Source organism: Cyrtonyx montezumae, unplaced genomic scaffold (assembly GCF_038088225.1).
Source record: "Cyrtonyx montezumae isolate F1298 unplaced genomic scaffold, pur_monq_1.0 scaffold_10, whole genome shotgun sequence".
Lineage (NCBI taxonomy): Eukaryota > Metazoa > Chordata > Aves > Galliformes > Odontophoridae > Cyrtonyx > Cyrtonyx montezumae.
This window is the reverse complement of record NW_027071826.1, coordinates 1,077,283-1,089,734: the sequence shown is the minus strand read 5'-3', so window position 1 is coordinate 1,089,734 and position 12,452 is coordinate 1,077,283. Positions and strand designations below refer to the sequence as shown.

General features: G+C 49.6%; 2 protein-coding genes across 2 annotated transcripts; both read left to right on the top strand.

Moving 5' to 3' along the window:
* The first annotated feature begins 1,068 nt into the window (after positions 1-1,068).
* On the top strand, positions 1,069-6,782 carry LOC136055549 (dehydrogenase/reductase SDR family member 7-like). Its single transcript, XM_065747352.1, has 5 exons — positions 1,069-1,200; positions 2,971-3,123; positions 5,175-5,281; positions 6,068-6,307; positions 6,768-6,782. Exons 1-5 carry the CDS (start codon positions 1,071-1,073, stop codon positions 6,780-6,782), a joined length of 645 nt encoding a protein of 214 aa, XP_065603424.1. The 5' UTR covers positions 1,069-1,070.
* A 2,547-nt stretch (positions 6,783-9,329) lies between these two features.
* On the top strand, positions 9,330-12,317 carry LOC136060846 (inositol 1,4,5-trisphosphate receptor-interacting protein-like 1). Its single transcript, XM_065755645.1, has 2 exons — positions 9,330-9,868; positions 11,159-12,317. The coding sequence occupies exons 1-2, from the start codon at positions 9,418-9,420 to the stop codon at positions 12,262-12,264; spliced, it is 1,557 nt and encodes a 518-aa protein (XP_065611717.1). The 5' UTR covers positions 9,330-9,417; the 3' UTR covers positions 12,265-12,317.
* Positions 12,318-12,452: the final 135 nt, after the last annotated feature.

Sequence of the window (12,452 nt, the reverse complement as noted above, 5' to 3'; positions counted from 1 at the left end):
GTATTGTGTCAGCAGCTTTGACTTTTTATCTTTGACACGAATCACCTTTACATGTTTCACAGTATGCTGAAGGAATTGCTGCTGAATGTTTCCTTCACAGCAAATCCTCAGTGTAGCAGCCATACCCCGTGCCAATGATGACGGTGCCGCGTGGATGCCTGAAACAGAGGCCCTTCCAACCAGCTGGGCAGAGAACACGCGGCCTCTCCGAGAGCGTCCGTTTGCTCCAGGAGCATTGTCCTCTACAAAAACGGGCAATGAACGGCTTGCCTGAAGAAACCCTCTGCCCATATCTCTTTCTCAAAGAAGGGATAGGGTGCTGGCTGCTTGGCTGGGAGAGCAGTCCCTGATTGCAGGGAGAAGATCTGCACGCTCCTCAGCAAACATCCATCAAATGAGCTGTGCGTGTCTGAGTGCTACAGAAGCTCCGGCTTCTTTCTGCTCGCAGTCGGACTGCGGAACGCAGCCATTTCTTCCACGACGTGCAGATTGACCGGAGTCCCCCTCGCCTTCTCCTGCAGCTTGGCAAAATCCTGTTAAAACTGAGGTCACACGCTCTCCACACACCCTTCACGAGACAGTTTTCCAATCTTATCCTTATCGCTATTTCTCTGTTTTCTGACTTAATAAAAAATCTTCACCGCAACCCACAAGTTGCAACGGTTTGGTTTCCATTCTCTCCCCCCTCCCCCCGTCCCCTGCGAGAGAGGGTGCGAGCAAACGGCCGCGTGGTTCTGAGCTGCGTGCCAGCTCCAACAACAACACTTCAGCATCCAACGGGGGGGCTGAAGGATTTAGGTCAGGGCAGATCTGAGCAGAACACGCTTACACAAAACTGTCGTCCAGGAGAAAGCAGCGCGGAGCCGCCCACCGCAGCCCGACGAGGAAAGCGAGTGGGAGGGGAGGCGGGAGGCGGGGAGGAGGCCGGCGCTGGCTGCGGGCGGCTCCCGCCCGGCAGAGGCCCTCGTAAACGCGCGCAGCGGGCGGCGGCCATAGGCATAGGCATAGGCATAGGCATAGGCATAGGCATAGGCATAGGCATAGGCATAGGCATAGGCATAGGCATAGGCATGCTGTGTGGCTGCGCGCTGCTGGCGGGCGGGGCCGTGCTGGCCCTGCTGCTGCTGCAGCTGCTGCGCTGGCTGCGCGCCGACGGCGACCTCACGCTGCTGTGGGTGGAGTGGCGGGGGAAGAAGCCAGGTAAAGCCGGCCGCGTGTCGCCCCAGACCGGCCGGGTTGTGGGAGGCGGTCCCGGGGCGGCTTTCCGTGAGGAGGAGGGGTGCGACGCTGCGTGGGGGTGCGGGCTTTCCTCGGAAGCCGGGCACGGAGTCGCCTGGCCCTTGACGCGTACTCCCTGCGGGGCAGCTGCGCAGGGAGCTGCTGAGTGAAGCGGCTCTGAAGCAGGCTCGCGCGGACGGGGTCGCCCCCAAACTATGGTTCGTTTCTTTTCCGGTCACACGTCCGGCTCTGTTACACGAACAGCCGAGGGCCGATAAGGACAGGGGATGCGGTACTGCCTCGGAGCGGCTCCTGGGGCGGCCCGGTCTCCTGCGTGTGGCCGTAACCCCTTCGGGTAGGGAGCCTCTAAAAAACGAAGGGACGCGATTTGAAACGCTTGTGTTGGCCTTTCTGATCTGTCTGTAGTTCAGGTAATACAGCCAATAAAGAAAAAAAGAGAAAATAATGCCCGCTGCCAATCCCGCAAACCCTGCTTGAGCTCTGGTTGTCTTGAATGTTCTCTTCCAGTCAGATGGGAAGATTTCTATGCTCATCTCTTCATGGGATTTTTATCATGAAGACTCTGCAAGTAGAAACTTGAGGTGGTTTAGTGCGGAGAGAAGCGGGAATTGATCCTGAAGCAGGAAGTGAGAGTTGTCATAGTCATTGGCTTTAGTGAAAAAAGGGTTTGTTTTTTTTGCCTGAGTGAGTGGTTAAGGTTCGGTGAGCTTAGAATTGCTGTTCTGGCTATTTTGAGAATCAAGTGGCCTTTAAATCCCAGGAAGTGAATTTGACTGTACTGATTGATCTATAATGTGAAATCCTTCTTGGTTGGCTAGAAATTGAATAGAATTTGAATACTCTGTATGTATCTGGTAAATGGAAGGGAGAGTTCTTCACAGCAGCACTCCACCGACTGATCTTGAAACACAGATGCAAGTTTTAGTCAATATATGCTGAAAGTGCTCTGATGTTAGTGCTTGAAGTGTGTTCTAGAATTAAATGCTTGGTTTTGATCCATTTGTATTTGATGATTCTGGCTATATCCCTGGAAAGCTAAACTTTTTCACAAATTGCAGATGTGCCTTGGAGTGGGAATGACCCCAAACAATGGGGAGCAGGCTGTAAGAGGAGTAACAGTAAGGTACTACTTCTACTAGAGGTTTAAAAAGCATACCTGAGCAAGAGCTGTGAGCACACAGGAGATTGATGCATGACCTTACACCTTGGGAACTCAATGTACTGTGCTCTGACCAATGCAAGAATTAACCTGCACCAGACGCAAAACAGAGTGGGTGAACACACTCTGTTCTGATAGGTCTTCTATGCTCAGGGAACTGGCTTCCCTAAGCAATTCCTCAGGAACATTTGGAGGTAGGTTTGCTCAGCCTTTTGTTTGGATTTGAGATATTGTGACAGTTCTCTGTCATTTCCTCGAATTCCCCTTTTTTCCTCTGAACCTCATTTTGATCAGGCCTGTGGAAATACGACACAGCAGAGTTGCAGTCAGATACCTCCTCAGGTAGATAATCCATGTTTGTTCAGATTGGCCTTGGAACAAAGTTCTAGTGGCAGAAGAACAGCATTGAACAATTTCACAACTACATGTGACCAAAACAATAAAGAAGTCAAGATTTTGTAACAGCCAATAAAGTTGAGCACAGGTCTTACAAGCGGCGTCAGATTGCGGTGACTTACGTTTATTCCAGCATTGGCAGTGTGTGTGAACTTCTGTCCTGATTCTTTTGACAGAGCATGAACTGCGTGGCAAGGTTGTCTGGGTGACAGGAGCTTCAAGTGGAATTGGAGAAGAATTGGCTTACCAGCTACCAAAGATAGGAGCTCTGCTTGCTATCTCAGCAAGAAGAGAGGATGAGCTGGAAAGAGTGAAAAAGAAGTGCCTTCGTAAGTACAAGTTCTTGCTCTGTGTGGGCAGTTCCACTCTTACTGTGGTGGAGGTGCTACAGAAATAGTGACCCACAAAGCACAGGAGTACATTTTGTGGTGAACGTAAACTGTGCGTAACTGAAGCATGCAGTACGAGTGCCTTCAAGAACCGGTGTTACCTCAAAATCTCATTACTAATTCCATGTTTAAGTTACTAATAAATACAGTGGGGAAGGAAGGGAACAAATGAAGGGGTCTCATTCTGCATAGGTCACTTCACAAGTAGTTCCCCCTATTTATTTCTATGGAAACGGCAACATATGCAGGGAGCACAATAACGGTGTTAGGTAGAGCAGATTCTCGCTTACAGAATGCTGTTTTCCAGCATAGTCACTATCAGTAGCTATGCATTTCTGTTGTTGGTGAACAAGAGCCTGTATGCGGTGCTTGGACAAATCTGAGGGGACCTCACAGCTGCTATGACAGTGTTGGGCATACACGTGGCCCGTGAGGTCCGTCTTTCATCAGCACAAAGGGGTGGAAGTCAGAAGGTGCCAAATCTGAACTATATGGTGTATATAACAATTTGTGTAACTGAAATGGTTTTTCTAAGTGGCCTTCACCACCTCCATTGTGAAGACTTTTGTCCTAATGTTTAAGCTATATCTGTGCTCTTTTAGCTTAAAGCCATTATCCCTTGTCCCATTGCTACACATCCTGATGAACAGTTGCTCCCCATCTTTCCTGCAGCCCCTTTAGGTATTGGAAGGCTGCAGTGAGGTCTCCCCGATGCCTTCTCCAGGCTAAATATCCCCAACTCTCTCACCCTCTCTATGGGAGGGGTGCTCCAGCCCTTTGACCAGCCCTGTGGCCTGTCTCAATAGGATATGCTTGCGCAAATCTGCTTGTGGGAGGTAGAGGTGTAGTTTAACCTACCAGGGTTTTATTGCTGTCTATAATGAAAGAAGTAGAGGGGAAAATGCGTGGAGGAGAGAGGAGAGGAGAGGTCTTGGAGGGGGATATACATCGAAATGCAGTGGCTTTAAAGCAGGCAAATGGGTATATTATATCCATCCAGTTGCCTAAATACTAGTGACCTTTGAACACAAGCAAGCTATGGGTTTCAGTAACCTCATCTGTGCATCACTGCAGAGACGAAGTTCAACCTGACCTATATGTGCAAGCAATAATGAAAAACTCTGTGTTTAAAGAGCACAACGGTTAAAGGGGAGCAGGTGTACGTGATTGTGACTAGGAATCAGTTTAGAAACAAAAATTGTGCTATGAAATCAGTATAAATAAAGGAATTTTTAAAAATATCTAGTTTAAAGAGATGGAAGATTAACACTGAAGGTTTTGTTTCTGTGAGCCAGATGCCCCCAGGCCCCACAGTAGCACAGTGCAGCTGTAGGTGTACTTTGTGTGGAAAAGGTCAGTTGTTCTGAAGAGGCAGAGCTGAAAACACTCAGCATAATGACTTGAACTTGGTGACAACTGACTTTTATTCTAGGAGATAAATGTGTTGAGAACTCTCAGTTAAACAGAAAACTTACAGAATATCCCAAGTTAGAAGGGACTAGCAAAGATTCTTCTCCTTCCCCCTGCAATAAACCAGCTTCTCTAGGTTTTGCCTCAGAGCTCACCTATACAGGTTCTGGCTTTGGCCTCAACTGTACTGTTCCCATTACAGGGAGTAAACATGGTTGAACAGTTTACCTACAAAGAAGATGTGAAGGCTGCCAATAGTAATCTCAAAATGTGTTGCTTCTGACAGTTGCAATTCATTTGGAGAATTGCATTGCCTATGTTGTGATATGCAAGCCTGTTCAGTGAAGTCAAGCTTTTTACAAGCGTAAACATAGTGATGAGAAAAAGTCTTGAGAGAAACAGATAAAAATGGATTCTATATGGAGGTCAGAATGAAGACAGAGAAAGCATTTGATTTCCCTCTTAATGTAATGGTTTCTTGGTGTCTTTTTGCTGAAAGTGATTGTGTTTAAATACGCGCTTCTTGCAGTTGTTGTATTAGCAATCTTAGTGATTCCCATTCGCTTAATGTTTGTTTTTAGAGATCAGCAACTTGAGTGACAAAGATATCCTTGTTCTACGTCTTGACCTGACTGACAGAAACTCTCATGAAGCTGCCACCAACAGTGTTCTTAAGCATTTTGGCAAGGTGAGGAGTGTTTCTGGGGCTGAATTTCTACATCTCCTCCTCTCCTATCTCTGCATGTATGTCTGTATTTCACTTTGTTTACTGATGCTTACATTCACATCTTCTTTAAGTTTCATTGATGAACATGACAAGTAATACCTAACTTCCCATCCCTTCTGTTGTTTTCTTCTGGGTGTTGGCAGCTTTGCAGAGATACAGCAAACAACAATCAATCAGTGGTCATTACCAAGAATTCAAAACTAACTTGCTTCATGTCGCTGGATTTCTCGAGCAAGTGGAGCAAGCCTCGTCTGTATATTCTAGGCTTAAAATTGTGTATGAAAGTCAGGGCTTTTATTTTGTAGTTTTTATAATGTGCGTAATTTGCATTCAGAGCTATGTGGAACAAAACTGGACATCAGGCATGAGTGCTTGCCTTGTTTGGTGTGGTCTTTTGGACTGTGAGTCCAGAGTTCAGACAGTGACAGTCGGATCCGATCAACATTTTGTACCATGGGCAAAGCTTCAAGCTACACCTTTAGTCTTCTGAGCCTTTGGTACCAGATTTGTTTCTTCTGTTCTGTTTCCAGCTGCCGTTGTTCCTATACTAGGAGCTCATGTTTGGCATCAGACTGTTTCTGTTTTGTTGTCCCTGCTTGAAAGTAGCCAGCCTCATTTCAAAGGAGCAGTGTCCTGGGGAGGCAGGAGGGAAGAGAGCAGTCAGTTAGCAATTTCCTGAGGAAGGATAAGCATTAAAGAAAACATGTCATATTTATTTATCACTTTATCTTTCCTGTCTTTCCTGAGATTGATGTTTTGGTCAACAATGGTGGACGTTCCCAACGCTCTCTGTTTGTGGATACAAACCTGGATGTCTTCAGTGCCATAATGGAACTTAGCTACCTAGGCACAATCTCTCTGACAAAACATGTCCTCAATCACATGATCCAAAGGAGAAGGGGAAAGATTGTGACTGTGAGCAGTGTGATGGGGATCATGGGCGCTCCTCTTGCCTCAGGGTACTGTGCCAGCAAGCATGCTCTGCAGGTGAGTCACGTTTCTGAGTTTTATTAAGTCTTGTTGCGTGGAAGACCAGCATGTGGACTCCTTCTCTAGTTTCTAATTGTGTAGCCTTTAAAATACCCTTGAAGTGAACTTCAGGATTGCTGTGTTGCTCCTCCTGTCCTGACCCATCACGCTTACCATGTGCAAAAGCTGCTGAGCTGAGCAAAGTCCTTGCGCACATGTCCTGGAGTGTGGTACATGTTCTTAAGCATTTGTAAGCCTCGCAGTAGCTTGATAGCTGCCGGCGTGGTCTTTCCATTCAGAACGGGGCTTTATTTTTGCTTAGCAGGCTTTTTTTCTTAACTCCGTTTTGCCTGTCTGGGGGCTGGCCTAAGCTCATTTATGGTTTTGCCTACTTGTATGGAGCATGCACTCGTGTTTCACCCACGATGGATTTAACTGGGTGTTTGTACTCATTATGGCCATTGTTTTTGCACTTCAGGAACCTTCCCAGTGAAACTATGAACTAGTCCGTTCTTTACTCCAGGCAAGGTACAAGGGTTTTTCTCTATCTGGAATATTCCTGGGATGTTCAAGTGCGCAATCCTAAAATGGAGACAGAAAGCTTCAAAACTATGTGCCCTGATCCAGGCAGTGCCGTGGAGTTACAGCTCACTGCGGTGTGCCTGCGCCAGTCAAACACGATGCCATGAGAGCCAGAATCCTCAAAGGAGGAAAATGCCTCTGGATGCAACCCTGCCCTGTGACAGGCCCTGTGGCTGATCCCGAGCTGCACCAGCTCCTGCCGGCCCTGCAAGGGAGCACTGCACCTCCGGCCTGGCCTCTGGGCCTTCCTGCATCGGGGCACACAGCACTCTCAGCCGCACCTAGGCCGCTGGCTGGGGCCTACAGGGCCCTTGGGATCCCTGGGGGAGCAGCCATTGGCTTCTGAGAGTTACATCGCTGTCCTGTGGGAACTGAATTGTTTCTGCAGTGAATATTGAGAAGTGTAATTAATCCAAAGAAGTGGAATTTAATATTTCAATATTCTGTAACTTAGCCCTGGAAATAGTCTGTGTGGAAAGTAGGAATACCATATACAGTTTAGGAAAAGATTCTAGACACATAGTTACACATAGGCTCTTACTCACAGAGCCACAATAGAATGTAGATGTTCCACACGATGAAAGTGTAGTCTTCTAAGTTACTAGAAAGACGCATTACAAGGTTGTGCTAAGTATTCTTTGCTTAGGCCAGCAACAGTAAAATATAATTAACAAGCTTTCAAGGAGCCCAGGCCTTTATACAAAGAATAACTGTTGCGCCCTGTGGGAAGGTTAGGATGTCACAGGCAGGGTTCAAGATGCCCTACTCCCCTGCATCCTCTTTCCAAAGCTTATCTCTGTGCAAGGACAGACAAATATACAAAACAATGACCGAGTGTTAATGTAAGAGGCCAGAGAGGAATGTTTATGTTTAAAGTGTAAAACAGGTACTTGACAGCCATGACCTGGTATCTGATTCGAAAGCAATGACCAGATGCTATTTGTCGGTGTTCAGACAACAACCATTTGTTGCTGTTTAGATTACTAAGGGATTTATGTTTATTTGGTATTTGTATGATCAGAGAAGCGTGGCCAAAGAGCGTGAACCTGCAGTACTCAGCCAATGAGTAACCAGGGGAGGAAGAGATAAGCGTTGGGCAATAGGGGATAAAAGATGTAACACTCTTGTCTCTGTGTGCTCCCTGTTTATGGGGCACCCGCCATTGCAATAGGGAGTAAACTCTGCTTTATCAGAGGGTACGTCCTGACAAAATTATTTCGATATTTCCAACAGTCCCAACAACCAACAGCCGTTGGCTGCTGTCAGCTACACTGCTGTCCAGCCGACAGCCGTTGGCATTCATCAGTTACACTGCTGTCCAGCCGACAGCCGTTGTGGTCCATCAGAGCCAGAGAATCAGGGATTAGGAGAATCACAGATTCACAGACATGGCAACGGTGCCCCAGGGGCAGCTGTAGGCCCCGCGGCCGCGGTGCCAGCTCCCCGTCGGCTTCCTCCTGAGGTTGCTGCAGCTGTGCAAATGGAATCCCCTTCTCTCACCTGTCGAGATGCCAGTGGGAGACATGCTGTGCTTCCTGCAGTGCTCTGAGGACGAGCTCCATCCAGGTGCTGGATGCCTTCAGAGCTGTCCGCGTGGAGGCAGTTTGGGTACCGCAAAGGTTAGGGAGCATCTTCCTGAGCAGCCAGGAGGCAGAGGCCGACGTTACAGTCAGCACAAGGAGGCCGCAGAGCCCTTCAGGCACGTGATGCTTGACGTGACGGTTTGTATGTAAAATAGCTGCAGCTGTGCACCCGTATCCTGGTGGCCACTGGCATTTCTACGTATGCCGCGACAGCCTAGCCTCCAGGCTTGCCTGGGCCACATGGAGTGAAGAGGAGTTGTCTTGGGCCGCACAGAAAGTGTAGATCAGGAACAAAACTTGGCTTTTATGAATATATTATTTATTAAAAGGTAATAAGCAACAACAAAGACTGTAAAACCAGCGGTACACGTGACCTCGTCTTGCGGGAGATAAAGCATCAGCTTCCGGCTCCACGGCAGTGGCCGCAGTTCTCAGAGAGTTCCCAGGGGGTTCGGCAGACATTGTCCAGAAAGTTTGCTCGCTCCCTGGCAGCTCAGTGCAGCCACGTGCCACTGAACATGGACGCTGCTGGTGCCCCGGAGGACAGCCGAGAGGAACTGATCTGGGTGGGGCCAAAGGGTGGGGCTGGGGCACCTGTGACATCACAGAGGACGCGTCACAATGCGGGGCTTCTATTGGGGCCATCAGCAGGAAGCACTGCTCAACTTTGGCCTGGGCAATCGGGGAGTGCAGCAGCAGGGGGAAGGCTGGGCTGAGCCATGCGCAAGCACCAGCCCGCGAGGGCTTTTCGGAGCCCGCACTGATGGCCTAGTCCTCAGGGGACCCTGTGAGTGGCTCTCTGGGCAGCCAGCGGCAGCGCTGGCCTCAGCCCCTGCTGCCTCCCAGCTCCCTCGCCCCACTCCGACCTGCCCCAGGGGCTGTGGCTCCTGGCCCAGCCCTCCCAGCCACGAGCAAACTCCCACCCAGCCCCACTGACCTCCACTCTCTCTTTTCTTCCAGATCATGGCTTTGGCATTTGATCTTGTCTTGTTCATGGAAGCACTGCCATGTGTTGGTGACGAGTTGAATGAGGAGACGCTCAAGCGCATGCAGCAGCGTGCGGAGTTTCTGCGAGAGAAGATGACAGAGCTGCTGCAGGAGGTGGAGCAGAGAGAACGGTACCACAGCAGGATGGGCATGCAAGCCCTGCTCTTTGCTGTGTTGCCTTTCTGGAAGTTCGTGACTGTTCTTTGTGTTTTTGGACTTCTGTTTTGGTTCGTGTGGAAGAGGCAGAAAGAGTTCCATGGGGTTCAAGTCAGTAGGGATGAGGAGAGCTCCAGCAGTGAGGAGGAGCAAGCCAAGGAGCTGGAGCAAGTGCAATATGAGGAGGAAGAGATAGAGGATCAGCAGGAGCAAGGGCAATATGAGGAGGAGGAGATAGAGGATCAGCAGGAGCAAGGGCAATATGAGGAGGAAGGGATTGAGGATCTGCAGGAGCAAGGGCAATATGAGGAGGAGGGGATCGAGGATCTGCAGGAGCAAGAGCAATATGAGGAGGAGGGGATCGAGGATCTGCAGGAGCAAGGGCAATATGAGGAGGAGGGGATCGAGGATCTGCAGGAGCAAGGGCAATATGAGGAGGAGGGGATCGAGGATCTGCAGGAGCAAGGGCAATATGAGGAGGAGGGGATCGAGGATCTGCAGGAGCAAGAGCAATATGAGGAGGAGGAGATAGAGGATCTGCAGGAGCAAGGGCAATATGAGGAGGAGGGGATAGAGGATCTGCAGGAGCAAGGGCAATATGAGGAGGAGGGGATAGAGGATCTGCAGGAGCAAGGGCAATATGAGGAGGAGGGGATCGAGGATCTGCAGGAGCAAGGGCAATATGAGGAGGAGGGGATCGAGGATCTGCAGGAGCAAGGGCAATATGAGGAGGAGGGGATCGAGGATCTGCAGGAGCAAGAGCAATATGAGGAGGAGGAGATAGAGGATCTGCAGGAGCAAGGGCAATATGAGGAGGAGGGGATAGAGGATCTGCAGGAGCAAGGGCAATATGAGGAGGAGGGGATAGAGGATCTGCAGGAGCAAGGGCAATATGAGGAGGAGGGGATCGAGGATCTGCAGGAGCAAGGGCAATATGAGGAGGAGGGGATCGAGGATCTGCAGGAGCAAGAGCAATATGAGGAGGAGGAGATAGAGGATCTGCAGGAGCAAGGGCAATATGAGGAGGAGGAGATAGAGGATCTGCAGGAGCAAGGGCAATATGAGGAGGAGGGGATAGAGGATCTGCAGGAGCAAGGGCAATATGAGGAGGAGGGGATAGAGGATCTGCAGGAGCAAGGGCAATATGAGGAGGAGGAGATAGAGGATCTGCAGGAGCAAGGGCAATATGAGGAGGAGGGGATAGAGGATCTGCAGGAGCAAGAGCAATATGAAGAGGAGGGAATCGAGGATCTGCAGGAGCAAGAGCAATATGAGGAGAAGGGGATAGAGGATCTGCAGGAGCAAGGGCAATATGAGGAGGAGGGGATAGAGGATCTGCAGGAGCAAGAGCAATATGAGGAGGAGGAGATAGAGGATCTGCAGGAGCAAGGGCAATATGAGGAGGAGGAGATAGAGGATCTGCAGGAGCAAGGGCAATATGAGGAGGAGGGGATCGAGGATCTGCAGGAGCAAGAGCAATATGAAGACGAGGGGATCGAGGATCTGCAGGAGCAAGATGGGGAGGAGAACTTGCAAGCGGAAGAATCTGGTCAATCACATTTCCTTCCAGAATCTTTTTGGCCAAACCAGCACCTTAAGAAACATGGAGAAGATATCCTGCGCATGGTGAATGTCCTGATCAATATAGGTCATATTGTTGTGTTAGATACGTTCTTTCCAATACCAGAGCGATCCTTTATGATGGGCAGTACCTACGAAGGCTGGAGTCTCCTTGAGGAGGAAACTGTCTTCTGCTTGCTTGTGTCCATGAAACCCCCACGTGGGCACATTTTCTTCCTGGAAGTGGATACCACACAGGAGCTGCCAGTCAAGAACTCCTGTATCCGTGTACAGCTGAAATGCACGTGTGGGCGAGAGCAGAATTTGAAAATGCTGTGTTTCCTCCACACCTCTGCGGACGAGCTGAAAGATCAGCAACCCAGCCTCCTAGACACCCTCTGCACCGGCCCCTACCTAGACGTGGAGAAGACTGCCAGCTGGTTCATGTCACTGTTCCAAAAATGCTGGAAATGCTTGCCTCAGTCAGCAGTAAGCAGATTGAATGTGATGCTGTTAAAGCGCTCCTGCAGGCTTCAATTCATAGATATGCTCCAAAGAAAATTCTTGATTGAGATCAAGTTTGGTGTACAGCAAGGCAATACTGACATCTTTCTGAGCAGCGAGGAGACAGAGGCTGCTTATATGCCCAGCACGACCTGGCCACAGACCTGCGCAGTGGCAGAGGCAAAGTTCTTCAAGCATATAGCTGCCCGTGCTGGGGAGGACAGTTTCCACCTGGAATGTCTGAAAGTGTGTTCCTATATCCTGCGGGGCTACAACTTTTCCATCTATGAGCTGAAGACAGTGCTCATGCACCTCCTGACTAAGATCCCTATGGAAAGCTGGAATCGGAGGTACTTCGTGCTGCGGATGAACGACATCTTGCGCTACCTGCGCTGCTGCTTGGAGGAGAAACGTCTGGACCACTTCTTCATAGGAAATGAGGCGGTGCCTAAAGAGATTATCTTGCCATGGGGATTCCGAGTGTCCCGACCGCCCAACCTGTTCCAGCACCTGGCACAGCATCCAGACAAACACAAGCAGGCGCTGTATGAGATGCGGGAGCTGCAAAATCGGTTCACAACTCTTCTGACAACGGGGAAATGACAGACTTCCACTTGTCCCATAGCTGAGCATGGTGGACATGGATAAGATGCTGCTCAGTATGCAGAAGGAATTGCTGTTGAATGTTTCCTTCACAGCAAACCCTCTCTGTGGGCAGCCATACCCCGTGCCAATGATGACGGTGCCGCATGGATGCCTGAAACAGAGGCCCTTCCAACCAGCTGGGCAGA

Excerpts from the sequence above, each read along its gene's own strand:
- LOC136060846 (XM_065755645.1), top strand. The coding sequence starts at position 9,418 with ATGGCTTTGGCATTTGATCTTGTCTTGTTCATGGAAGCACTGCCATGT. Across the intron at positions 9,869-11,158 it reads GCAAGGGCAATATGAGGAGG|TCCTTCCAGAATCTTTTTGG; the intron begins AAGGGATTGAGG and ends GTCAATCACATT.
- LOC136055549 (XM_065747352.1), top strand. The coding sequence starts at position 1,071 with ATGCTGTGTGGCTGCGCGCTGCTGGCGGGCGGGGCCGTGCTGGCCCTG. Across the intron at positions 1,201-2,970 it reads GTGGCGGGGGAAGAAGCCAG|AGCATGAACTGCGTGGCAAG; the intron begins GTAAAGCCGGCC and ends TTCTTTTGACAG. Across the intron at positions 3,124-5,174 it reads AGTGAAAAAGAAGTGCCTTC|AGATCAGCAACTTGAGTGAC; the intron begins GTAAGTACAAGT and ends GTTTGTTTTTAG.